The sequence below is a fragment of the Lygodium microphyllum genome, chromosome 26 (genome assembly GCF_053477565.2).
Source record: "Lygodium microphyllum isolate KBCC chromosome 26, Lygodium_microphyllum_v1.1.10, whole genome shotgun sequence".
Lineage (NCBI taxonomy): Eukaryota > Viridiplantae > Streptophyta > Polypodiopsida > Schizaeales > Lygodiaceae > Lygodium > Lygodium microphyllum.
This window is the reverse complement of record NC_141160.1, coordinates 33,789,300-33,814,608: the sequence shown is the minus strand read 5'-3', so window position 1 is coordinate 33,814,608 and position 25,309 is coordinate 33,789,300. Positions and strand designations below refer to the sequence as shown.

The window sequence follows — 25,309 nt, the reverse complement described above, 5'->3', positions numbered from 1 at the left end:
ACAACTAAAGCAACCTTGAGGAAAGTGCGGTGGATGTGGCCATGGGTCCGTCCTATGGATGGGTGGTACCAGTTGGCGGGGAACTTTTCTCAAACGAAATCGACAGTAGGGAACTTTTCTCAAGAAATGAACAGCAAAGAACGTTGACCTAGAAACTAGGATACTAGAATCCCGATTTATGTTGTTTTAGGGGAATGGAATGGGACTTTGCCTTATGGACAGAGAGATTGAGCTTTGCATCCCTCTCGTTTCCCATTCTCCTTGAACCAAGTGCAACATGAATCCGCTTCGACCCTGACATTTCTGCGTAAAGTAATTCACCTAGGGTTCGACGGTAGCTGCCGTTCTAGAAATTTGACTATTAGGGGAACCCTAATTCAGGTCGGTTCTAAGTGGGAACGGCTGGAATGCTTCCACTTTGTGGTAGACTCGGGAGGATCCAGATCGCAAACCCTGTGACATTCCGTGGGAGTGCCGGGTGGCGCTTTTTAGACTCTCTTCCCGATGGGCTGCTAAGACGTGTCCTGCGAGGGAACATGTGGACACGTTATAGTTGGTATCAGAGGGAACCAACGAAGGATCTGTCTTTATAAGAAAACTTAATAAGGTGATGTAAAGCAAATGTTTCTATTAAGAACATTTCCTTACCTACTTGTCAATGATGACCTGCAGAGTTGGGAAGCATGGAACAAATTCTTGGTGTTCTAGGTCATGTTTATGACCGCGATGCCTGCCTCGGATTATCGACGGAGGATTTATATGATGAATATCCTAGACCACATCTACAATCCATCGCCTCTGTACATGGAATAGAGATGGACGGGTGATTCAGGAATCTATTACATAGCTGCCCACCAATTTGTGTACCTTTGAACCAACCTAAAAAGAATCAAGTGGTTGGAGGACCTGAAGATCGTAAAGTTGTTCACCTTTGTTGAGGCTCACGCAAACACAACCCTACATGTCGGAGGTCGGAAGGTCAAGCTGAACACGTATGTGTGCGAGAAAGTGACCCGAATAATCCCTGCCGACAGAATCAAGGTGTTGGGACGTTACGAGAAGAACGGGTACCAAAGGAAACGATACCCTAATCTTCCAATGACTTATCGATTTCTGAAGATTCATGACCCAAATCCATACTATTATCGAGTTCTTGTAGCTGAATGTAACACAACCTTATTCTCCCCGAATGAATGTATCAACTTGTTCCATCTTCCCAAGAATAATTGTACTCCGAAAGGGCTATGCCCATATGAATGAAATAAGACTCTTTTTATCAATGATTCTCTTGACGTTGGGTATTGATAAAAAGTTAAGTGACTAGGTCTCCTGGCTGAAAGTTAAATTGCGCATGAAATGTAATGTAAGAAACGTTTAAGTGAGTTGTTAACGTTAAGATTCTCAATGTCCAGGCACAACCTCAGGTACAGATTCCTAGTCCGACCCCTACACTAAGTACGGGCGTGATTCAGGAGAAGAAGTTTCTTCTCAAGCAGATCAAGCCATCAGAATTTGACGGCAAGGAAAGGACCGTCCTAACGGATGTGGAGATCTGGATCGAGTCTATGCAAGATTATTTTGAAGCGACCAGTACTGCACCCACTAACCAAGCAATGCTCGCCAAGCTAGAGCTCACCGGCGAAGCCAAACTTTGGTGGAAGCAATGATGTAGAGACCAAGGGATCTCAGAAGGGTCCGTTACTTGGAAAAAGCTAAAAAGAGCTGTGCAAGGAAGATACTTACCACCTGCATACCGCACGCAGAAGATGAACGAGTTCTATGAGCGGAAATAGCTTGGTTTATCTCTTGACGCACACTACTCAAATTTCATCTCTCTTTTGAAGTATGTGCCACAAATGGATATGACACAATAGGTGTCAAAGTTTTGTGCCGGATTAAACCCACCTGTAAATACCCGCCTTGAATCAATGCGCCCAACAGATCTTCAGGACGCACTCATTCAAGCTGCATCCATAATTCAGGAGGTGCAGACCAAGCCAAGAAAAAATAAGACTTGGTCTTATAAGGATCAGAATAAATGCGCCCAACAGATCTTCAGGACGCACTCATTTGAGCTGCGCCCATAATTCAAGAGGTGCAGACCAGGCCAAGAAAAAACAAGACTTGGTTTTATAAGGATCAGAATAAAGGAGTATATAGGTCCCATGCAAAGAGAGTTCAAGGTCAAAAACAGGGACAAAGGAAGAAATCGAGGACCAACAATGTCAATAACTTTGTTTCTACCCAAGGTAATGGCCGCAACCTCCGTTACTTCCATTGCAACGAGCCTGGTCATTTCAAAAGGCAATGTCCCAAGCTTGGGGGAGGACAACGTCAAGGACCATTCCAAGGAACCGCCCGTGGCCAAGGAGCCGCCACCCGAGGCAGAGAAAGAACCGCCTGTGTTGCCAATAGGGAGATGTGCAATGAAGAAGACCCGACCATGGAAGCAGACTTTGAGAGGGCAACAGTCCATGCCGCCCTTCACAAGAAAGGGTCGAATCGCCAATTTTTGATGATTTAGACACCATCGGACTATCAAGGTAAAGGCTTCAAAACCTTGATTTAGACACCATCGAACTATCAAGGTAAAGGCTTCAAAACCTCGACTTAGACACCATCGGACTATCAAGGTAAAGGCTTCAAAACCTTGATTGATTGTGGTAGTACACATTCCTTTATTCACCAGCTTGTGCAAGAAGATTAGGAATAGCCATAATAGAATCACCTACCTTGCTTGTGGAATTAGCAAATGGTCGTGAGGTCACTTATACCAAGCAAACTGCTAAGGTGGATTTCTTACTGGGAGGAAAGTCGACTTCGGTAAGATTCAGGGTAAAGAACCTAGGAATCCATGAGTGTTTGCTTAGAATGGATTGGCTTAAACCTAAAGATGCCCACATTCATTCTAGAAAGGGCCAAGTTTCCTTTCGAAATTCTGAAGGGGAATTGGTCACAACTCAAGGAGAGGCTGGAAAGCCGAAAATTCAATTGGCCAAAGCATCTCGGATAATAAAGGGGATTAGAAAGAGACTACCTATCTATTTGATTAAGCTTAATAAGCTAGATCAGAATCAGGAGTCTAGTGAAGAATCTTCATAACTAAAGGAGTACGCATACGTATTTCCTGAAGATATGACAGAACTTCCGCCTCAAAGGGAAGCTGATCATGAAATCAAGCTAGTGCTAGGATCTACACCAGTTGCAAAGAGACCATATAGAATGTCCATCTCGGAAGCAAGTGAGTTGAAGGAGCAACTCAAGCAACTCTTAGATTAGGGCTACATCCATCCTAGTAGTTCGCCATGGGGAGCTCCAGTGTTGTTCTAGAAGAAGAAAGATGGAACGCTTCTTGATTACAGAGGGTTGAATCAATCAACCATTAAGAACAAGTACCCTATTCCAAGAATAGATTAACTTCTTGACCGTCTTCAAGGTGCGAAGATCTTCTCCAAGATTGATCTCAGGTCTGGATACTATCAGATAAGGATCAAGGAAGAAGATATCCCAAAGACGGCATTCAGTACAAGATATGGACATTTTGAGTTCCTGGTCATGTCATTCGGGCTGACGAATGCACCTGCCCCCTTCAATAGGTTAATGCAGGATATCTTTAGGCCATATCTTGATGACTTTGTACTCGTCTTCTTCGACGATACCGTAGTTTACTCCAAATAGAAGAAGATCATGAACCCCAGCTTTGCATTGTCCTTGAGACAATGAGGGCACACAAGCTTTATGCCAAGAAGAAGAAGTGTGCATTCTTCAAACAACAGATTGAATATCTGGGACTCATTGTATCAGCGGAAGGAATCTCAGTAGACCCGGCTAAAGTTAGAGATGTTCTGGAATGGCCAACACCAACAACTATCAAAGAAATACAGAGTTTTCTTGGATTGACAGGATGGTACACGGTCTTTATCAAAAACTATGCTTTGATTGCAGCGTCTCTGACGGATCTGCTGAAGAAGAAAACATCGATTGTATGGTCAACCTGATGAACAATCTAGCTTTGATAAACTAAAGAAAAGTTTGGTATAAGCACCTATCCTGAAACTTCCAGATCGTGGCAAGGATTTCGAAGTAGTAACTGATGCTAGCACACTTGCCTTAGGATGTGTGCTTATGCAAGAGGGTCCATCCTGTAGCATACTCTTCAAGGAAGCTGAAGAGCCATGAGAAGAATTATGCTACCCATGATCTAGAGTTGTTACCTTTCATCCATGCTCTCAAGCTTTGGAGACACTACTTGCTGGGTAACAAGTTTACCCTAGTGACCGATCATAAAAGCCTCAAATGGATCTTTACCCAAAATGAGCTCAACATAAGGCAACGTCGATGGATTGAAGTGCTAGAGGAGTATGATTTTGAAATCAAATACTGGCCTAGAAAGGAGAATGCAGTTGCCGATGCACTCAGTCGCAAGGCATTTCTAAATTCTCTAATCCTGCAAGATCCATCAACAGCTAGATCTCTAGCCACAAAGGTATCCATGCCAAACAACCAAATACTTGAGCTAGCTAGAGAAGAAGCATGCCATGATCCAATCTATCAAAAGATGCTTAGGGAGATCCCTATCAAGTATCAAGACCCGAAGCTATAGGCTAAGTATCAAGAATTCTCTATCAATAGTGGACTTGTCTACTATAGAATGAGATTATGTATACCAGCAAGCGAGTCACTTAAGAAAAAGATACTTTGGGAAGCTCATGACTCCCTTTTTCAGGACATCCTGGCTATGCCAAGACCCTCAATGCAGTCACAAAGAGCTACTATTGGAATAGGCTTAAAGGTGACGTTCTCAAATATGTCACTGAATGTTTGTCTTGTCAACGTATTAAGGCCGAACATGTCAAAATGCCAGGAAAGTTACAACCACTTGACATTCCCCAAATGAAATGGGAATTCATCAGTATGGACTTTGTTGTTGGCCTACCCCAAGTTTAGGGAGGATACAACTCCATTATGGTTGTGGTAGATATGCTAATCAAGTTTGCACATATTATTCCTGTTAAGACAAACTATAAAGCCTTAGACATTGCAAGGTTGTTCATCAAGGAGATATTCAAACTGCGTGGGTTACCTAGAAGAATCATTAGTGATCGTGATTCTCTCTTCACATCACACTTCTGGAGAGCTATCTTCGAAGCCATTGGGACTCAACTCTGTTTTAGTACAGCTTACCATCCCCAAACCGATGGTCGAACGGAGCGAGTCAACCAACTCATCGAGGATATGCTAAGGGCACACTACTGCCGTGAACCCAAAAAGTGGATTCAATACTTGCCACTGGTTGAGTTTGCCTACAATGCTTCTTATCAACAAAGCATTCAGATGACCCCTTTTCAAGTATTGTACGGGCACGATTGTCAAAGTTATTTAAACTTCTTGGATCCAACCCTAAGAGTTGAAGCTTCAAGGCAGATTCTAGAAGATATGGATGACCAAATGAAGTCAATAAGACAGGACATCCAAGCCACCAAGGATAGACAGAAGACATACACGGATTTGAAACGTCTAGATATATCCTTCGCTGAAGGAGACATGGTCTTCATTCGCATATGCCCAAAGAAGAGTTCCCTATCCTTAAGTGAATGCAAGAAGCTAAGTCCAAGGTATCGTGGACCCTACAAGATCCTCAAGTGCCTAGGACCCAATGCTTATAGACTGCAACTCCATGAGAATCTAAAGATTCATAATGTTAGGGAGAGAAAATTGAGATCCAAAACCTTGAGAGAATGTCTCGTCCAGTGGAAAGATTATCCCGAGGAGGATGCCACTTGGATGGATGAAAGTACTCTTAACCATTAATATCCCTAGTTCTTCTTGAGATGAGGACATCTCGATTCCTCTAAGGGGGAGAGAATGTAATATTTCTACTCGAAATATTAAAGATCTTTGATCACCGCATGACCGTGCAAAACCTATGCAAATTTATCTTCCACATCGTAAATTTTGGCAGCAAAATCCTTATCCCGCATGCGCAATAATGAGCCCATCCGCATTGTGCAATTGAGGCCGGGGTTTAAGACTGCAAAGCCGCGTGAGAACACCCTTTTTGAAGGGGCAATTGGATAATGAGTGAAATTTAGGAAAATTTCTTTATTTACCCCTCCGCTCAGCCGATGCATGGCAGGGGGAGAGGGAGTGTGTGGAGGTGGGAGTTTAGAGAGAGGTAGTGTGGTGTATGGGATGCATGAGGGGGGAGGCATGCACCAGCCACGTATGTGGCCACCTCTCCCCCTCCCTTAGCACTATCAAACCATCCTTAAGTGTGGGCAGAGGGGAGGCACAAGGGAGAGAAAAGAGAAAGGCTGACGTACTGTTGACGATCAGAGAGAGAGAACGGCTGCCTATCGACTGTCCGCCATCGCCGCCTGTTGCGTGGGGAATCTCCACGCTACCACCTAATCCTCCTCACCATCACCACCATTGAATTCGTCACCATCGACATCTTCTTCACTCTCTCTATCATCACGACTCCCTTTGCCCAGGTAATCTGTGGAAGCAGAAGCTTCTTGAGAAGCTTCTAAGGTTGGGCTCCCATAAGCCCCGTTTCCACAAGCCTCCTCGGTTTTAGAAACTGAACTCATAAGCTCAAATTCTTGCGCAAAAGGGGAAGTAGGCAGTCTTGAGGCTGTTTTGCCCAAGCTTGGAGGAATTCAGAAATCGCACAGAGGCAAGGACAAACCTTGGAGTCCAAATCCTCTACGTCTACGATGGCTCCAAATCCAAAGTCACAAGGCGCACGCGTGGAGGTCTCTTCCTTGAACATACACGTGGACATCCCCACAAGCCCTCAAGCCGAGGTTCCACGAGCCCTCAAGCCCAGGCTCCAAATCCTCTACGTCTACGATGGCTCCAAAGCTAAAGTCTCAAGGTGCATGCACGGAGGTCTCTTCCCTGAACATACACGTGGACATCACCACGAGCCCTCAAGCCTAGGTTTCACGAGTTTAATTCCACATAAAAGAAATGCTTTAAGCATGCTTAACTCCATAGGAAGAATGCATTTACGCTTCTCGTTAATTCATGTAGTAAAGATAAAAGTACATTTGAGAAATTATCTCCTTGAATGATGGACAAGGGTTGGTGTATGTCATGGAATTGGGTTGCTTGCATAAATTACTTGTCTGTCTTAGGAGCTTAGTTGCATGTCATGTATCTCTAAAGTGACAAGCCTAAACGCATATTGCCTAGGGTTAAAAGGTGAAATTGTGAAGTGCATCTTTGATTGGCCGTGGAAAGAATAAGCGTATATTGCATTTAGGCAATAACCTCCTTGTAGTGATTCGCATGAGGAAAAATCATTAACATCCATTAGATGTTGTCTGAAAAATTGCATAGCATGGAAATGAAACTATGGGCTTGCATGTTTCATATGCTTGTAAAATGGATTAAGTCAACACTAGTCTTATAATATTCGTATGATAGGCAAGCAACAAAGAAAATCATTTTCACAAGAAAGAAAAAATAGAGCAAGGGCTCCTCTAGAATTATTGCATTCTAGCTTGTGCGCTAAAATGCCTACACAAGCCTTGGGAGGATCTTCTTCTTTTACGTTGATCATCAATTATTAAAGTAGAAGATATATGTATAATTCCTTTGTGATAAGGCTCAAGTTTTTGGTAAGTTTAAAGAATGGCTAAAGCTTATTGGGAATAAAACATGGAAAAGTATGAAGAAGTTCAGAACAGATGATGGCAGTGAGTATAACTCTAATCACTTTGAATAATTTTGCAAGAGCAAAGGGATTAAGAATCAATTGATGATGCCTCATACACCTCAGTAGAATGGCTTTGTTGAATGTAGAAATTGCACCATTGTGGAAATGGCAAGGTGCATGCTTAAGAGCAAGACCAGTTTTGGGTAGAAGCTATTGATAATATGGTCTACATTCTCAATTAGATCTACACAAAGGCTCTTAAGGATAGAACTCCTCATGAGGTCTATTTTGGTAAGAAACCATTTGTATCACACTTTAGAAATTTTAGATGTGAATGTTATGTATATGTTCTAAAGGATAAAAGAAACAAGCTAGAACCAAACAATGCAAAATGTATCTTCTTGGGCTATAGTGACGAACAAAAGGCTTATAATTTGTATGAGCAAGAGACAAAGAAAATTATAGCAAGGTCATAATGTGGTATTCAAGGAGTAGCCACATATAATGCAAGAGGAGAATATAGGTTCTTTCACTTTATCCTCAAGCAAAGAAGTAGTCCACCAAGAGCCTATCCCAAGAGTTATCCCTACCCTCAAGGAGGGGGAAGCATCATCTTCGGATGATTAAAAAAACTTCACCAATCTGCAATTACACCAGTAGAAAGGCCATTATCGTGATGGATAGAGCAACTCTATGATTGTAGTAATCCTATACCTACCATTGTTAAGGAAAAGATAGATGGACCAAGGAGTTCTCTAAGAATAGAGCAGCAAAGAAAGGCTTCTACTCACATAGTCAGTATGGCCTTGATGGCTAAGACTATGAGAGAGGTAAATAAGCCAACTGACTTGGAAGAACCACTTGTTGCTGATCTAGCATAGAGAGCAACTATACAAGCTAACTATGACAACATAATAAAGAATTATACTTGGGAGCTAGTGGATCGACTAGAAAGGAGCAAGAGTATTGGCACCAAGTGGATCTAGAAGGTTAAGTACAAGGCTGATGAAAGCTTAGAAAAGTACAAGGCTAGATTAGTTGCATATGGATTTTATAAATTGAAGGATTTGATTTTCAAGAGTCATTTACTGCTAGAATGATCACTATTCGTACATTTTTTGTAGTGGCCACCCATAAGAAGTGGCCAGTTTACCAAATGGATATTAAGTCATCGTTCTTGAATGGTGACCTCAAGGAGGTGTACATGGCACATCCATTGATGTTTGAGGTCCCCCATTCTAAGAACAAACCTTATAAGCTAAAGAATACATTGTATGGGCTAAAACAAGCCCCTAGAGCATGGTGCAAATGGATAGGTGAATTCTTTTTGGGCTTGAATTTCAAAAGATAACACTATATTAGAAAATTTGGAAATTTTCATGCACTTTGGGAACCCCCAATACCTTTTTTATTTGACCATATGGTCAAATCTTGTTGTCTTACTTAAAGGTGAAGTCTATCCTAGATATTATATAACCTACCTTCCCAAATCCAACTTTCAAATATGGATGAAGATTTAGCCACGTGGTTAAATATTGATCACTTATTTGAAATTGGAACTTGAAAAATTTTTAAATTCTCTAATATGGTGTTAGATGTGCCTTAGATGCTAGCTTGTATGTTTACAGGGATGGTGAAAAGTTTATAGTGATTGTCCTATATGTGGACAACCCTCTTGTTACATGTTACTATGAAGATATGATTCATCAGACTTGTAACGTGCCCACCTATTGGATGTCCAAGCACGTTTTTAGTGGTCTATCGAGAGACGAATCTAAGCGACACCACCCAGCACTCCCATGAAATGTCACGGGGTTTGTTGCTTAGGGTTTCTCGAGTCCACCTCGCAACAGAATGTTTGCGGCCGAACCCACTAGGATCGACCTGAAACTTGAGTCCCTAATGGTCAAGGTCTCCTAACAGCATTCTAGCGTTGGGTTTTGGACATCTTACTTTACGCAGAAGTACCCAGCCGAAGTAGACCCATACCGCACTTGATTCAAAGAGAATGGGAAAGGAGAGGGGTGCAACACTCCACCTGTTTGCCCATAGGGCATAGTCCCATTTTGGTCCCCTAAAACGGACTGAATCGGGGTTTTAACCTAACGATTTCTAAGCATCGGTCGTCATTGGTAAAACCTTGTGAGAAGCTTCCCAGTTCTCGGGGACATCCGTGTTGTAGGACAGACCCATCGGGGGCCCCGCCCTCCCACTTCCCTCACTTGACATACTTTAGTTTTCTAATTAGTCCTATCACTCTTAAGTGTGACATGTAAAAATAGCTTTCTTAATTAAACCGGCCGAGGCGGGATTTGTTTTTGGTTGGACCTTACTTCGTTTAGGAGGCATCGTATGATTTGGCTTTTTCTTTGTGGCTACGCACCCAGATTGCGGAAGAGACAACTCCTTGCTGAAAGGACTAGGGTGCGAGGCTTTTCCTCCAAGGAGGAGAAAAAAGGTCAGAGAAACTGTGAGCTCTTTTTTCTTTAATGAGGGAAGAAAAAACAATTCCCTTCTCCCTCTCTATCTCTCTTTCTCTCTTCTCTTACCCTCCTTTTTCTTCTCTTCTTCTTCTCCTCTCTCTCCCCCTTTCTTCTTATTCTTCTCTTCTTCTCTACTCCCTCTCTCCCTTTCCTTCTTATTCCCCTCTTCTCCTCTACTCACTCTCTCCCTCTTCTTCTTACTCCTATCTTCTTCTCTGCTCTCTCTCTCTCTCTCTATCTCTCTCTCCTTATTTCTCTCCTCTTCTCTACCCACTCTCTCCCTCTCCTTATTATTCTCTACTGACTCTCTCCCTATGCTTCTTATTCCTCTCTTCTTCTCTACCCACTCTCTCCCTCTCCTTCTTATTTCTCTCCTCTTCTCTACCCACTCTCTCCCTCTCCTTCTTATTCTTCTCTACTCACTCTCTCCCTCTGCTTCTTATTCCTCTCTTCTTCCCTATTTGAGCAGTAGCAGGTCGTGCCCCCCCACCTAGCCTTCCCATCCCCTAGTGGTTTTTTTTATAGGTAATTGGGCGGGGGGGGGGGGGGGGGGGGGGGGAGTTTGTAATGGAGGCTCTCCCTCCTGCCACCTCCTTTTCCACGCGGGAGTAGTAGTCCCCCCCTCATGCTACCTCCTTCGCCACACGAAAACGGCCCCTAAGCCTTCCACATTTGTCGACACAACAACCCCCCCCCCCCCCCCACGTTGTCCGCTAGTTGGTGGCATAACAAGGGGGATTAATTCTTTTTTTTCCCAAAAAAATTTTCATTTAGGGGGGGGGAGGGGAGTCCTATAGCGCGACTATTACAAGACTCAAAAGTCTTTGATCTATAAGTTTGAAATGACAAACTTAAGCTTGTTACTCTATTATTTGGGGATTGAAATCTGGCCAAATATTCATCTCTCTAAAGAAGTATGTATGGGAGATCTTAAAAGTATTTGATATGATTGATTTTAAGGAGATAGCTACACATATGGTGCTCAATGTGAAGTTATCCGTTGAGGATACATCAACACTAGCAGACTTGGAAGGTATGGGAGATTGATTGGTAGTCCTGTATACTTGTGCAACACTAGGCTAGATGTCAATTTTTCTATTAGTGTTTCGAGAAAGTTTTCGAAGAGACCACAATAAATTCATTGGAAATCTATGATGTGGATGCTTACATACTTAAAGGTAACTCTTGACTATGGTATCACATACCATTCCGAAAGTTCTTTTATGGGGAAAATTATGACTAGGATTAGGTAGGTGATAGTGACTCCAAGAAATTAGTTTCTAGATATTGTTTCTCTTTAGGTTCAAGAATATTCTCTTGGATCAGTAAGAAGCAACCCATTGTGAAGCAGAGTACAAGGTAGCTTGTTTTTCCACATGTGAAGTAGTATGATTAAGGAGAATTCTATGGCATATGGGAGTACATGATGAAGATCCAACAATTCTAAGATGTGACAATTAGAGTTGCATCGCCATTGCCACAAATCCAGTGTTTTATACATGAACCAAATATATTGAGATCCAATATCACTATGTGCATGACTTGATCAAGGATGGGATAGTAAAGTTTATCTACTATCCAATGGAGGAGAATGGAGACGATGCCTTTACCAAAGCTCTTACAAAGGATCTGCTTCAAGTTCATATTCAGAGACTCAACATTGGGTTGAGGATATAGTTCAGCTACAAGTAGACATTGAGGGGGATGTTAGATATGCTCATTGTCCCATCCTTATAAGTTTTCACCAATTTTTCATTGTTCTCTAAGTTGTAAGACCTCCACTATGAGGGGATTCCATAAGTGAGTTGAGACATTGGTTGGGTCCTCACTTGTATGCCAGATAAGGTCTATGTGGTTGGATGTCAAAAAGGTAGTCTTTGTGGATCTACCCTTTCGGTTAGATAGAGTAGTTATGCTAGTTTCATTGAGGCACAATGCATCAAGTTGAAGGCCCCTAGTTGGGGGGTCTTAGGGGGGCTAGTGGGCTGCTTGAAAAGGGTCTAGTGTATGCCGTGGCACAATAGTAAAGGGAATATTTGTAAGCTAAGTAGGAAAGATTCATAATATGGTTGGACAAGCCAACTAGACTAGCTTCCTGGGCTATAAAAAGAAGATTCCTCTAAAGCCATCATCAATCTATCTTTCACCCAGTCAGAGTTCTTATATCATTTATCTAGATCACCATCTAAGCTTCATAGTCAAAGTGTATGGGTGGAAATGCCATCTTTGTATTATTTCACTTAAAATTAAAGTAGTTTTTGTTATTTTTATTTTTATTGTGTGTTCTTTACTCCTTGCTTAGATTTTTTCCATTGCACCATGTAATCTATACAACTAGGATCTTGTAGCAAAAGTTGAGTATTATGAGGGGTCTCCAGCTAGAGAACTTGGTTTTGAGAGGTGACTTAGGAATTAGCTTAAGCATGCCTCTATTAAAGAAGGAGATAAGGGAGCTTGACTTTCTAACACAATTGAGTACCGTGACCAAATCATCTATGCAAACCACCCAAAGCTTTTAGAATACCTCGATAGGTAGGCCATCAAGCCATCAAGCTGCCTGGGAGATTTATTTGCCATAATCTAAAATCTAATATCTTAGTATTATTTATATTGAAGAGATTAAATAAAAAAATTAATAATATTAAAGATAAATGATCTATTTAAAATTAGTACTAAAGAATTTTAAACTTATAACTTCTAGATAAATTATCAATTTTAATAATACTAAATGTCATGTACTATTTTACAATCTCATATGAATACATATTATTATACATTACGCTTACTATATAGTATCATGTAAAGTTTTTTTAACTTAATAATTCTTTAAAACTATTAATTCACCTCATTTCACAAAATAATCTACTAACCACAATACAAAAGATATTAGTTTCTTAGTATCTATGTACCCATGCACAATGTGACTACTATCATGTGCAATGCTTATGTATAACAATTCATGATTATGCGTGCAACAAATAGACACTGAGAATAGCTACAAAAATAAAATTATTTTTAATTCTTTTATTTGTGGATCTTCATTGTCCATTATTTATATAATTGTGACTTGTCATATGCAAGCATTGCATTTGACAAGTCATGATTATGTGGCATTGACAATAGAAATCCACAAATAAATAAATACAAAATCATCTTATTTTCATATAACTTCTTATAACACTTATGTAACCAACTACGAGAGGCAACTTTAGAGTGGAGACTAGTAGCATCTTAGATTATCAATCATAGTGGAAGAAAAGGATCTTGAAGTTTGCAAGTCATGGAAGAAAGGGATCTTGTAGGTACTATAGTAACTAAAGCCTTGTTTAGCTCATTTATATGCATGTTGATAATCAAGAGGGGACCTGGGGTGCTATATATAGATAGACTATATATAGCTAACACATACTATGGTACTCTTATGGTGCCTTAGAGAGTTGGAGATTACTAGGGAAGCTCGAGGGGTTTACTACATGTAAACCCTCTATATCATGTGCATTCAAGGCCTATTTAAAAATTCCCTTATCTATGAATTTTTCCAAAATAAGATGCACCCCTTATCTATTCAATTTATCAATGAAACCTTTACATGGCACCATTTTGTATGTTAAAAATGCATAAAAATGGTAATCTAAAAATCCTTCTTTTGAACCCATGTAGTACACTTACATATTTATGAGTGAACCCCTGAGTAGGGAAGTAATGTCCCAAGCATGGAGGAGCAAGGCTTGTAACAAGTGGAGTAAGTGGGTACGCAACAAGTAGAAGAGGAGGGCTTGCAATAAGTAGAGAAGGTAGCCTCGAGACATTTGGTGCAAGAAGTGGAGGAGGGAGACCTACAAGAGTTCTTTAGGAGTAAAGTGGACTACTTCTTTTGTAGAGATCTCTACATAGATATTCTAGTATATGTCAAGCTATGTCAGAGGAAGTTATGGAGCTTTAGCTAAGTTTTGTTCCGAGATGAGATTATTAATTAGGTTTCTTTCCACTATAGATACTTCATGATTCATTTGTAACACAAGTATTTACTAGATACTTAGTATTATGTGTATCAATACCCCACATATTGGAGTAACCAACTTTTTTTAAAATCTATGAAAATCATTGCACTATAGTCACTTGGATATCATAAGCTGGAAATACTCACATTTAGAGCTGGAGTAGATTTTAATCTTAATGTGTTTGGAGTAGATGGATAGATTTAGAGTTAGGATGGATGCATCTTGCTCTATATCCATATGCTTGGAAACATTAGCCTTTGAAAGGTGCAATAAGTAGTCCAGGTTGGTGAGAGTGGGTGGCTATTGTACTCCTCGTTGTTATGGGGGTCTGCTAAGTGTGACTATCATACTGCTTGCTTTGATCGGGGTCTAATGAGGGTGGACATGGCACTCGTCACTTTGGCGAGGGAGTTGTAGAGAGTGGTTTTGAGGCACTACTTACTCTAGTGGGAAAGTTGTAGAGGATGGCTTTGGTACTCCTTGATCGAGTGCAAGTGTCTTTGGTGGGTGTTATGGAGACATAGATATTATGACCCCTTGGTGCTTTGTTACTCCTTGCTATAGTGGGAGCACTAGTGTCTATGGCTATGGTGAAAGTGACTTTGGTAGGCATTGCAAAGACATGATACTACGATCTCTTGGCATGTTGGTATTGCTTTAGTTAGGGCACTAGATAGGGTGGCTTTGATACAAGTGCCTTTGGTGAGGGTAGAAGAGGGGAGGATTACAGAGATGGAGATGGTATGGTCCCTTTTCATGGATATCTCATACTAGAATCACCCTTATTGGCCATGCCTATTGAGACTCAATGCTCCATGAAACATAGATATGCCTAGCCTTCACTCAATGTCCCCCTTACTAGTACACCTCATGGAGAGCACTCTAGTAGATACTCCTAATTGTACCATTAGTTTCAACATGCCACACCTTTAAAGAATGCTCCCACTAGGCTACTCCTATTTGATGGATAAAGATATTAGAGTAACGACCATGTCTAATGAGGTAAAGATAGTCATCACACAAATGCATGAGTTGTACCATCAACAAGGTGTTCTAGCAAAATGTCTTAGACAAATGGAAAAATCTATCATAGACTACCAAGGAGTATGCCATTAAAACCTTGCATTATGAGTTTCCCATTAATTGGTTCTCCACTGGGTGAGCGATCAAGAAGATGTGGGAGTACATGAGCACAGGCGATGTGATGCTTGCATAGATGGCATTGAAAGAGGATAAGAGAAATTGAGAGTAGTTAGACAAAGAGAATTCAAGGAAGATAATATATATAACATAACTTCTTCACTAATGTTGCAATCAACATGATAATAAAATAGATAGAGAAGTATTTTGTGAATGAAGAGAAACTAGACAATAAATTTAGAATGAGTTGTATGAGTCATCTATCTCAAAGATGTGGATACAAGTTGTACAAATTGAAAAATGAATAAATATTATAGATTTAAAAAGAAATCATTACTATGCTAATGATATTGAAGATCAATCGCAGAAGCTAATTGGATGCATCATAGTCTTAGATTAAGTATCCCAGGGGCACTTGATTCACAAGCTAGGCATGAAGGCTTTCTCCCCTTACAATCATAATTATAATCATGTATATAGACAAAGATTCTAGTGATAGAGTAGTTCAATATGATCTTTCTATAATATTCAAGATAGGCTTGTTTACTAAAGAAATATAAATATGACTTGTTTATCTCAAACAATATACTACTTATTATACTAGTAGGGAAGAGAGATAGGAGATATTACAATCACATGATTAAATATAAATCAAGAATATTTCCTTTCAATAGTGTGGATACTCATAAAGAGAAAACACTCCTGGTGGAGCTCAATACTGCGAACCACCCTTGAGCTGCATTCATTTGCATGAGGGACCTCTATATGTATCTCATGTTTACATATCTTTTGTATATAGATTTATACATTGGTGTATGTCATCTCTCTATCTGTCTTTACAATACAACGTCCAAATAGCACCCCAAAACATTTATTACTTTGCATTCTAAACTCCAATTTTTGCGCTTAATCAACTAAAGTTAGATTATTTTAGTGAAACAAGGTCTCTAATCAAGGTTGTTTTTGCAAAAGTGTTGTGGACCAAGAAGTATAGAAGATTTGAAACTAGAACTATTGTTGTTTTAAAGAACTAATTTTCTTTAAAATAAGCTTGTAGGTTAACTCAAGGTGAAACCATATATAGATGCCTTGCTTTTGGTGCTTTAAAGTACATAGTTTTTGGAGTTGAAAAAGTGGGTACTTTAGGCTTTTGACATACTATAAGTAGTGGTCCCTCAAAATATAATTTTTTTGAAAGAATAGTCTTAGATTTGACAATGTGTCAAAAAAAACGTGAATATGTTTCGTAACTACTTTATAGTCCTATGTACCAATACTATAATGAATGCAAACATTCATTCTAGCTTCTCTCTCTCTCTCTCTCTCTCTCTCTCTCTCTCTCTCTCTCTCTCTCTCTCTCTCTCTCTCTCTCTCTCTCTCTCTCTCGCCATTAGGAAATATTTGCTAGTCAGAGCAACCCATTTTGGAAGCAGAAGATGATCTATTTTCCTCTATTTCGAGGATGTTTTGGCCCCACATTTTTTCATAACATGCAATTAGTACATGTGTGGCTACATATAGGTTTGAATATTGTGCAATCATCATGCAGATATTATGGATTGGATGCATACGAGTAGGAATCATTATTTTGGCTACGAAAGGGGTTGTTTTCAATATGTATTATGAAAGTGTCAAGACCATAGAATACATATGTACACATATATAAATTTTATTTTCTCACAAATATAGCAAAGGTTGCCCAAAATATAGATTTTGGATACTATTACAAATATGTCTTATAAGATTGCTCTAAAGTAGCATGTTTGAACAGTGGTATTGTACCAGTATAGAGCTATAGAATACCACTAGAACGTGCTACCCATCACTAAAAAGTGGTACACAAAAAATTGGTTTGATCATCGAAAAGTGGTTAGACATCCTTACCACCACTAAAAGTGGTAAGACACCATCAAAGAGTGGTCTTCATATGAAAAAGTTTCATCTATCATGTAAAAGTGGTGCCTATCACTATAAATTGGTATGCAAGAATAAAAAGTGATCCTCGCTATAAAAAAGTGATGTCCACCACTAAAAAGCACTAGGCAACCACTTCTTGATGGTGTCTTTGCAACTTTTTAGTAGTTTCTACAACTAAAAAGTAGTATGCAATAATAATAAGTGGTACCCACCACTAAAAAGTTGTGTCTACCACTAAAAAAGTATTAGGAAACTACTTTTTTATGGAGTCCAATCACTAAAAAGTGATATGCAACTACACAAGTGATACACACTACAAAAAAGTGACATATGCCACTAAAAAGTATTGAAAAACCACTTTTTAATGGTGTCTTATAGGGTTTTAGTGGTTTCTACCACAAAAAAGGTAGTATGCAATAATAAAAAGTATTAACACCACAAAAAAGTGCCATCTATCATTAAAAAGTGATAGGTAACTAATTTTTTAGGGTGTCTTACAACATTTTACTAGTTCCTACCAATTGAAAAGTGATATGCATCAATAAAAAGTAGTACCCACTAGAGAAAAGTGGCATTTATGATTGAAAGATATTGGGAAACCACTCTTTGATGGTGTGTCTTACAACTTTTTAGTTGTTCTTATGACTAAAAAATGGCATGCGTTAATAAAAGTAGTACACACCACAAAAGGTGGCTTCTACCACTAAAAAATGCTAACTATCACTTTTAAATAGAGTATACGATTTGTTAGTGATGTATATCTATAAAAAGTGGTGATCACCACTTTGGTATTATCATAGAAGTGGTACAACCACTTAAAAGTGATACCAATCACACTAAAAAGTAGTGCTTACCATTAAAAAGTGGTGCTATGACTAATAAGTGCTTTAGACTAATGAGAATGTAGGGCCACTAACTAATTGGTTCAAACCACTATATAGAGGTATTTAGTACTAAAAAGCTGTTTTTCACTATCTTAAACTAGTACTCCATCACTCCAAAAATGGTGCTATATAACCTAAACTTCCACTTTCACGTGATGATACTCCAATTTTTTGTGGTGATCACCAATATAAAGTGAAGTAATACCATTTAAAAGTATTGTGCAACCTTTGCTTGAATGGGAAAAGTGATATTCCTCTAGTTTCAAGTGATTCCAAACCATTCCTTTGTGGTGAATATGCACTTCTTTGTTAAAATGCCAACAAAAAGAGGACTTTAGTCATTTTATTCTAGTTTAGAGTTCTAGTATTTTTGAGAGTGGTGCAATATTACTTTGTATTCTTAATGCACCAATTGAATGATTTGAAGTTTCTCTCCACCATTGTAAAGTGGTGTAGAAACATTTCAAAGAGCTTTATAATCACTTTTAGAATGTGGTGGCACACTTGAAAGTTTAACTAAATTGATTCAACAATTGAAAAGTGGGGCTCCATTGTACCTCCACTTCAAAAATGGTATTATAGAAGTTGTACTCCCTTTTTCACATGGTAATACAGCACAAGATACATGCCTCATACCAATGTCCAAAGCGACACAAATGTTCATTAAGAAATTACTCTCGTCGTCGCTAAAAGCGTCAATATAAATGTCTCTACAAAATCTCACAAAAACCGTCACTATTTGCATCGCATTTAAGCAGCACAGATAGCGATGGTTTGCGATATAGATAATGATGAAAATAGCAAAGCATGCAGAGAAATCAACGATGCTAATAGCAATGGTTGCATAGGAAAAAAATTTTGTGGCAGCAAGCTGCCTTGCCACATGTAGCACCATGTGCTGTATAACATTTTGCAAAGCAATTACATGTTGGGTACACAATTGTTGTCAAGATGAGTGCAAAAACTACTTAAACCCACAAGCCTAATAACTCATAGAATAAGTACAAGACTAGTGATGCAACTCATGACATTACATGGAACCATGGAGAGAGAGGAGAGCCAAAACAAACATGAAAATCTATCTATAATTATCATAAGATGCAATTTTATACAAAGGATGATAAGTACATCTTAGGAATAGTACATAGAAGATGCCTACATAGATCATATGGCTAAAAAAGAAGAGGGTGTGTGCTCTACGAATCCAAGCGCGTGCCACAGATCCTCACCATCAGAGAGCTCGTCCCTACACAAAGGAGCATCAAAACAAACTTTGCAAAATAAATAACTAGATATTAATCCACCATAGTACATAATGAATTTAAAAAAAAAGACTATAGAAGACTACAGATAAGAAAGAGGATTGACTTACTGAGCCAACACATGCGTACAATCTATTGATGAGTGTAGTGAGACCGTGTCTTTGTGCATATCGAGTCTCCAAACCTGTGGGATCACGGTTTGTGATGGAGTGCTGCAAAGAAAATAGAATACAATTGTTAAAAACACGATTGTTAGTACAAGTGATATTGTAAATAAGAAAATGAGAAGAACAAAAAAAACTTACAAAGTCCTCCAAATAATTCCTATGGCCACCACTCCCTAGATGATGCACGACCCCTGCCTCCAATCATGCCCTCGTTGCCTTCCACTGTTGTCACCATCGTCTTGGAGAATCTATAGCCTCCTCCCTGAGTCTCTACCAATCCTCTACATCTAGCACTTGGGCTTTGAGGTGCCACTCTTGAGTTTCTTGTGTGCGTCTGATCGTCTATGTAACATGTATTCATACATATACTCCATCATCCACCCAATAGAAAACCTCTCTACCGCGGTAGGTACCAGAAACTCCTCATGCAAAGATACCACTATGTATTCCTTGCTCTGCTCTAGTATATTCTTTCAATGGTCTAAAACATTGTACCTAAATACTTATTGGCACAACTCTCTCATGTGAGACATCACCCTCCTTCCCTCATCATTTATGATCACAACACATGTCTTGTCATCTATGAGGTATCCATACCCTGCTGGGGTACATTAAAGGCGTGTCTTCTTCCACTTTCGACCACGCTCTTCGGCATAACCAGGAGACCCCTGTATATCTAGTGTACTCACAAGGGTAGTATCTCTTGGAGTAGCACCCATAGGGGTGTTGCTTGGCTATGGACGACTGAGTGAAACCGGAGTCACTAGAGTAGATGTCTGTACAAGAGTGACAAATCCTAGAGGTGACAAGTATCCATGAGATCGACGAGACATGGAGACACTTCATTGGTGCCTCTACAATACCCACCTGAGCCACCCTCTATGGAACATCTACAAGAATGAGGAGTAGCATCCCTATCTGGAACTGAACGCTAGCTCACAGCATCCACATTTCCACAACACCCTTGAGAATCACTCCCTCCATTTAGGTCCAGTCTAGAGAGTCGAACTCATCTACCGGAAATCGAAGCATCAAAGTGTGCCAAAGTAGATCTCATATAACGACTAGATGATGTACGAGATAGCTCCTAGTCTGTCATATCTCTAAATCGGGCAATTTGATTTAGAGACATACATGTGAATATCTCTTGCAACTCCTCATCGCTCATCTCTTGACTCATCCTTCTCTCCAAGTATCGCCAAAGGTAACCTGCACAAACAAAAAGTGATGTTAGCATAATCAATATAAAGATTTAGGTAAAGCACGACAACATAACTCTGAAAAAAACGATGCTAATTAAAATGCATATTCTAAAGTATCCTTAAAAGTGAATCATCAATTAATTGAGCAAGCGGATGCAAATATGAACCTGCCTACGGCCCCATGTCAATATCCTCGCACAACCTTGCATACATTGGAAGGTCTATAAATAGGTCACCATAGAGGGAGGAGTCCATATCATTCTCAAAAAATTATTGGCCCCCTATCTCTTCATCTATATTACCTGTGTGTGTCTCCTCTACACACTCCAAGCCCCCTTCGGCCTCTACCTCTGCAATATCAACCCCTCCACCTGCATGCCCTCGTTGTCTATGGTGGGAATATTTCTTTCATCATACACTCTCACACTCTGAGGAGCTAACGACACAATATACCACCATCATGGTTGTCAGGGATTTGGATAGAAGATTACCTATTCAATATTACATATAAGAGTAAATCAACATTTGTGACTATTTCATGTTGTGAAAAAAATAAAAGAAAAAGGTTATGCACATGTTCACAATGGGCTAGACATGTCGCGTAGATTTTTCCATCTTTTCTCGGAATCTATTTTCAAAAATCTAGATGGACCTCGCCAAACGGTTGCCCCAGATCCTTTGAATACCACTTTAAACCATTGTAGATTGAATATGATCATGGAGAAGCTACGGTAATCCACTAAGATAAAACTTTGCAAGTTTCCAAAATACTCAATCTCATCTACAATGGTGTTCGGATCTGTGGCCCACCATCGACTCTCTTGCTCCAACTTTGCCATGACACCACAATTAGCTATGGAGTGCATTTTGTCAATACACTCAACATTGATGATCTTCCTTCATATTAATCTCTACTCCTCTTTGTTAGCTATATATAGTCTGTCTATATATATATAGCGCCCCAGGTCCCCTCTATATATTCCTATCATGTGTGCTCAGTTGACACACTTCAGGGGTTCCACTTCCGGTGTCTCATATCTCTCTTCTTTCCTCTCTTCCTTTCGTCTCTCGTCTTCCTCGCAGTAACCAACATGGTATCAGAGACACAAATACGCCCGAGGTGGAGGAGAAGGAATGGGTGCTCTCCATCAAGGGCATGCTCGACATCTGCTTGTGCAGGCCGTGGGACTCCTTCCCCTCCATATTCATGGCCTCCAACCCCCCTCAGGCACATGAAGTGGCAGAGAAGGCACAGGCTCCGCAGCCTCCCGAAGGCACAGGCTTGGCTATGGTAAGAGAGGCTCAGATCAGAACATGGGGGTAGCCATGGCCTCTCTCTTTTCTGTTGGCTGGGCCTTCCCCCGAAGGGCTTTTATGGGTGACGTCAACCTGCTCACCCCTGCCTCTACCCTGAGCTCCTCTCCCTTCTGCGTCAGCAGCGGTTCCACGGAGGCAGCCCACAGCTCCATCGCGAAGAGACCTCCAGATTAAGCATCCTCCTCAATTCTCAGGTTGCAGTTGCAGAATCCCACTGTACTTCAACGCTAGAGTCTTTGACGCAAGACATACTTGTGGGCACATTTATGCCATGCTTCTGGGAAAACCTCGGAAGCGGCAACGAGCTCGAAGGTGGGGAGTTGACGTATGCAGGCCCTACCCACTTCTCACCATGTTCTTTAGCAGCCTTCGCATTCGGACTCGACTGTGGTCTAAGAACATCTCTTCCTTGCATGCAAGGCTCCTTCAACACGCCCCCTTGGTTTCCTGCTCATGAGAAGGCTCTAAAGAAGCTCAGCTTGCAGACTTGGGGGCTTAATCTTGCCGGACGTGGGCGATGTCTTTAGTGATGCTGCCATTTATGTCTCTGGAAGAGCCGTGCCTGTTCATCGTTGCATCCTCACTGCAAGATGCCCCTTCTTCAAGGCTCTCTTTGATAAGGATAACAGGGAGCTTGCGTCCTTCGCATCACTAAGCAGAGGCAACGAGGATAATTCAATGGGAAAGGTGAAGATTGACCTTCAAAAGCTGTATGACAAGCTCCCCAACTTGACGAGGATAGGCTATGATACCTTCATGGTCACCTTAGGCTTCCTATACACTGAAAAGCAAGCTGTTCCTGCTATCAAGTGTATTGATGATGAATGTCTTCATGAAGCTTGCCAGCCTATTATAGAGTTTGCAATTGAGATACTGAGTTTATCCTCTGTTTTTGATATTTTGGAACAAAAAGCTTTCTGGCAGTATCAACTTCACACTATGGTGGAAAAGGCACATGTTGATGAGGTCCTTCCTGTTCTTGTTGCAGCAGATGTACATGAGGATGCCTCACTAGGTCCTTTCTGTTCTTATTGCAGCAGATGTACATGAGGATGCCTCACTATAGTCTGTATCATGTGATTGCTATTTCTAATATGGACACAATTGATTTGGAAAAACAGCTTCCATCAAGTTTAGCCAAAGAAGTTATTGCACTCAGGTGGTCTGTATCTAAGCATGTGATTGCTATTTCTAATATGGACACAGTTGATTTGGAAAAACAGCTTCCATCAAGTTTAGCCAAAGAAGTTATTGCACTCAGGTGGTCTGTATCTAATCATGTGATTGCTATTTCTAATATGGCACAGTTGATTTGGAAAAACAGCTTCCATCAAGTTTAGCAAAAGAAGTTATTGCACTCAGGTGTAAAATAGGTCTATTGCAAGCAGAGACTTTAAATCTTGGCGACAAGCTACTGGCTGCAATTCTTTTTCTACTGTGCTCAGGCCGCAACAAGCAAATTGGAGGCAATTCAATTGGAGAAGGGGGCTTGGGCCACCCGTTTTCTGCCAGGCTACTCAGATTAGCAGAGGCTGCAATCTTTAACAGTCACATGAGATTTCTTTCAAATCCAGATTTCCTTCACTTTGGATCCAAGCAATAATTAGAAATGGAGTCTTGTAAACAGGGCTATTTTTTATTGTGTGCATGAGGCAAGAGCTAAGGCAAAGGTCGTGGTGTATGCAAGCTCATTGACACTGTAAGAGAGGGCTGGGTTGTATTGGTGATTTATCATGGTGATGTATCTCTGTTACTGTTCTAGGAGGCTGTGTCCCTGGTACTTCCCTCTGCACAGCCCCAAGAAAGTCTAAGCTATGAGAATTCTCTGGACTGAGATATGTATAATAATGAGATGATATGTATTGTCATCACCCTACTGCAATTGTTTACCAGGCTACTTGGGCATTGCCACTCAAGGCTTCCAAACTCAAAAGCTTGTGGAGAAGCCAACTCACTTCCCATCTGCAGTTGATCTTCACAATTGTGGTATCAAATTCCAACATGTAGCACCAGGTTACATGAACTCAGTCAGTTTCGATGCTAAGAAGGCCATTTTGTATTTGCCCAAAATAAGAGTGGGAGATGATACAGAGAGGTTGTTTAGAAACCTGGTACCTTACAAAAGCCACTTAGCAGATAAGCTTCCTCTCTCTCTCTCTCTCTCTCTCTACATTTCAACATCAACATTACTTTTGGATGTTGATATTGCCATGCTTCGTGCTGATCGTCCTCGTTCGTTATTCCATTGATGAGCGTCCTCGTTCGTTATTCCAGCTGACGAGCGTCTATATTCCAGCTCATGACAAATTGTTTTATTTATATTCTGTTCATGGGGCCCCACATGTGTTATGTAGTCTATAGAGCGGCTTCGCGAACCGTCTCTATAGACCTTGTGTTGTTCTAATGTCACTGTAACATGTGTGACAGATATATTGCTTACATCGCAAGTTTAGTTGAAGGAATTTCTTGGAGATTTTATATTTTGCAGTGATGTCGCTTATCCTTATTTTACATGTTGTATATTTAGGAATGATAAAGCTCTTTTGATACCTCTGAATAGGTTGTTGTAATTCAGGAGTGATGTAGCTCCTGAGTGATGTAGCTCCTTTGATGCCTATGAATAGGCTCTTGTAAGTTTAACTTTGTAATTTTATATTTTGAATATTAATATAATGGTAGGCCTGTATAGAGCTATGGGTTTTTCCCTTGAGCCCCCAAGGGTTTTTTCATCCATAGTAAGGAACCTTTATTTGAGTGGGGGTCTTAGCTATATATAGTCTGTCTATATATATATATAACGCCCCATGTCCCCTCTATATATTCCTATCATGTGTGCTCAGTTGACACACTTCACGGGTTCCACTTCCGGTGTCTCATATCTCTCTTCTTTCCTCTCTTCCTTTCGTCTCTCGTCTTCCTCGCAGTAACAACACTCTTTCTCTCCCTTTTCCTTTATTTGTTTTCCTCCCTCCATATCTCTTTATCCATTCATTTTCTCTCCATATCTCTCTGTCTTATCTATCCCCCTCTTTATTTCTCTCCCGACCCCTCTTTCTCTCTCTTTCTCCTTAATTTATTTGAGTCCCTTCATTCTTCTTTATTTCTTTTTTCACATTTTAAATTCTCTCTCTCTCTCTCTCTCTCTCTCTCTTTATTTGCCTCCTTTCATCCATCTCTCTCTCTCTCTCTCCTCCTCTCTCTCAATGTTTCTTTCTCTCCCCCATCTTCCCTCCCCACTCTCACTTCTCTCTTTTACTTTCTCTCTTTTCC

General features: G+C 40.4%; 1 protein-coding gene across 2 annotated transcripts in view; it reads left to right on the top strand.

Annotated features, from left to right (window-relative positions):
• Positions 1-25,035, top strand: part of LOC148013124 (uncharacterized) — a 61,755-nt gene extending 36,720 nt beyond the window's left edge. Inside the window, exon 2 of one of the 2 annotated variants that reach the window (XR_015688923.1) lies at positions 23,031-25,035. Coding sequence is in view for 1 of the 2 variants with exons in the window: in XM_087668399.1 (XP_087524525.1) it covers positions 23,347-23,642 (296 nt within the window). In the remaining variant the exon portion in view is untranslated. The remainder of the gene's footprint in view (positions 1-23,030) is intronic. The other variant, XM_087668399.1, reaches the window with a different exon arrangement.
• Positions 25,036-25,309: the final 274 nt, after the last annotated feature.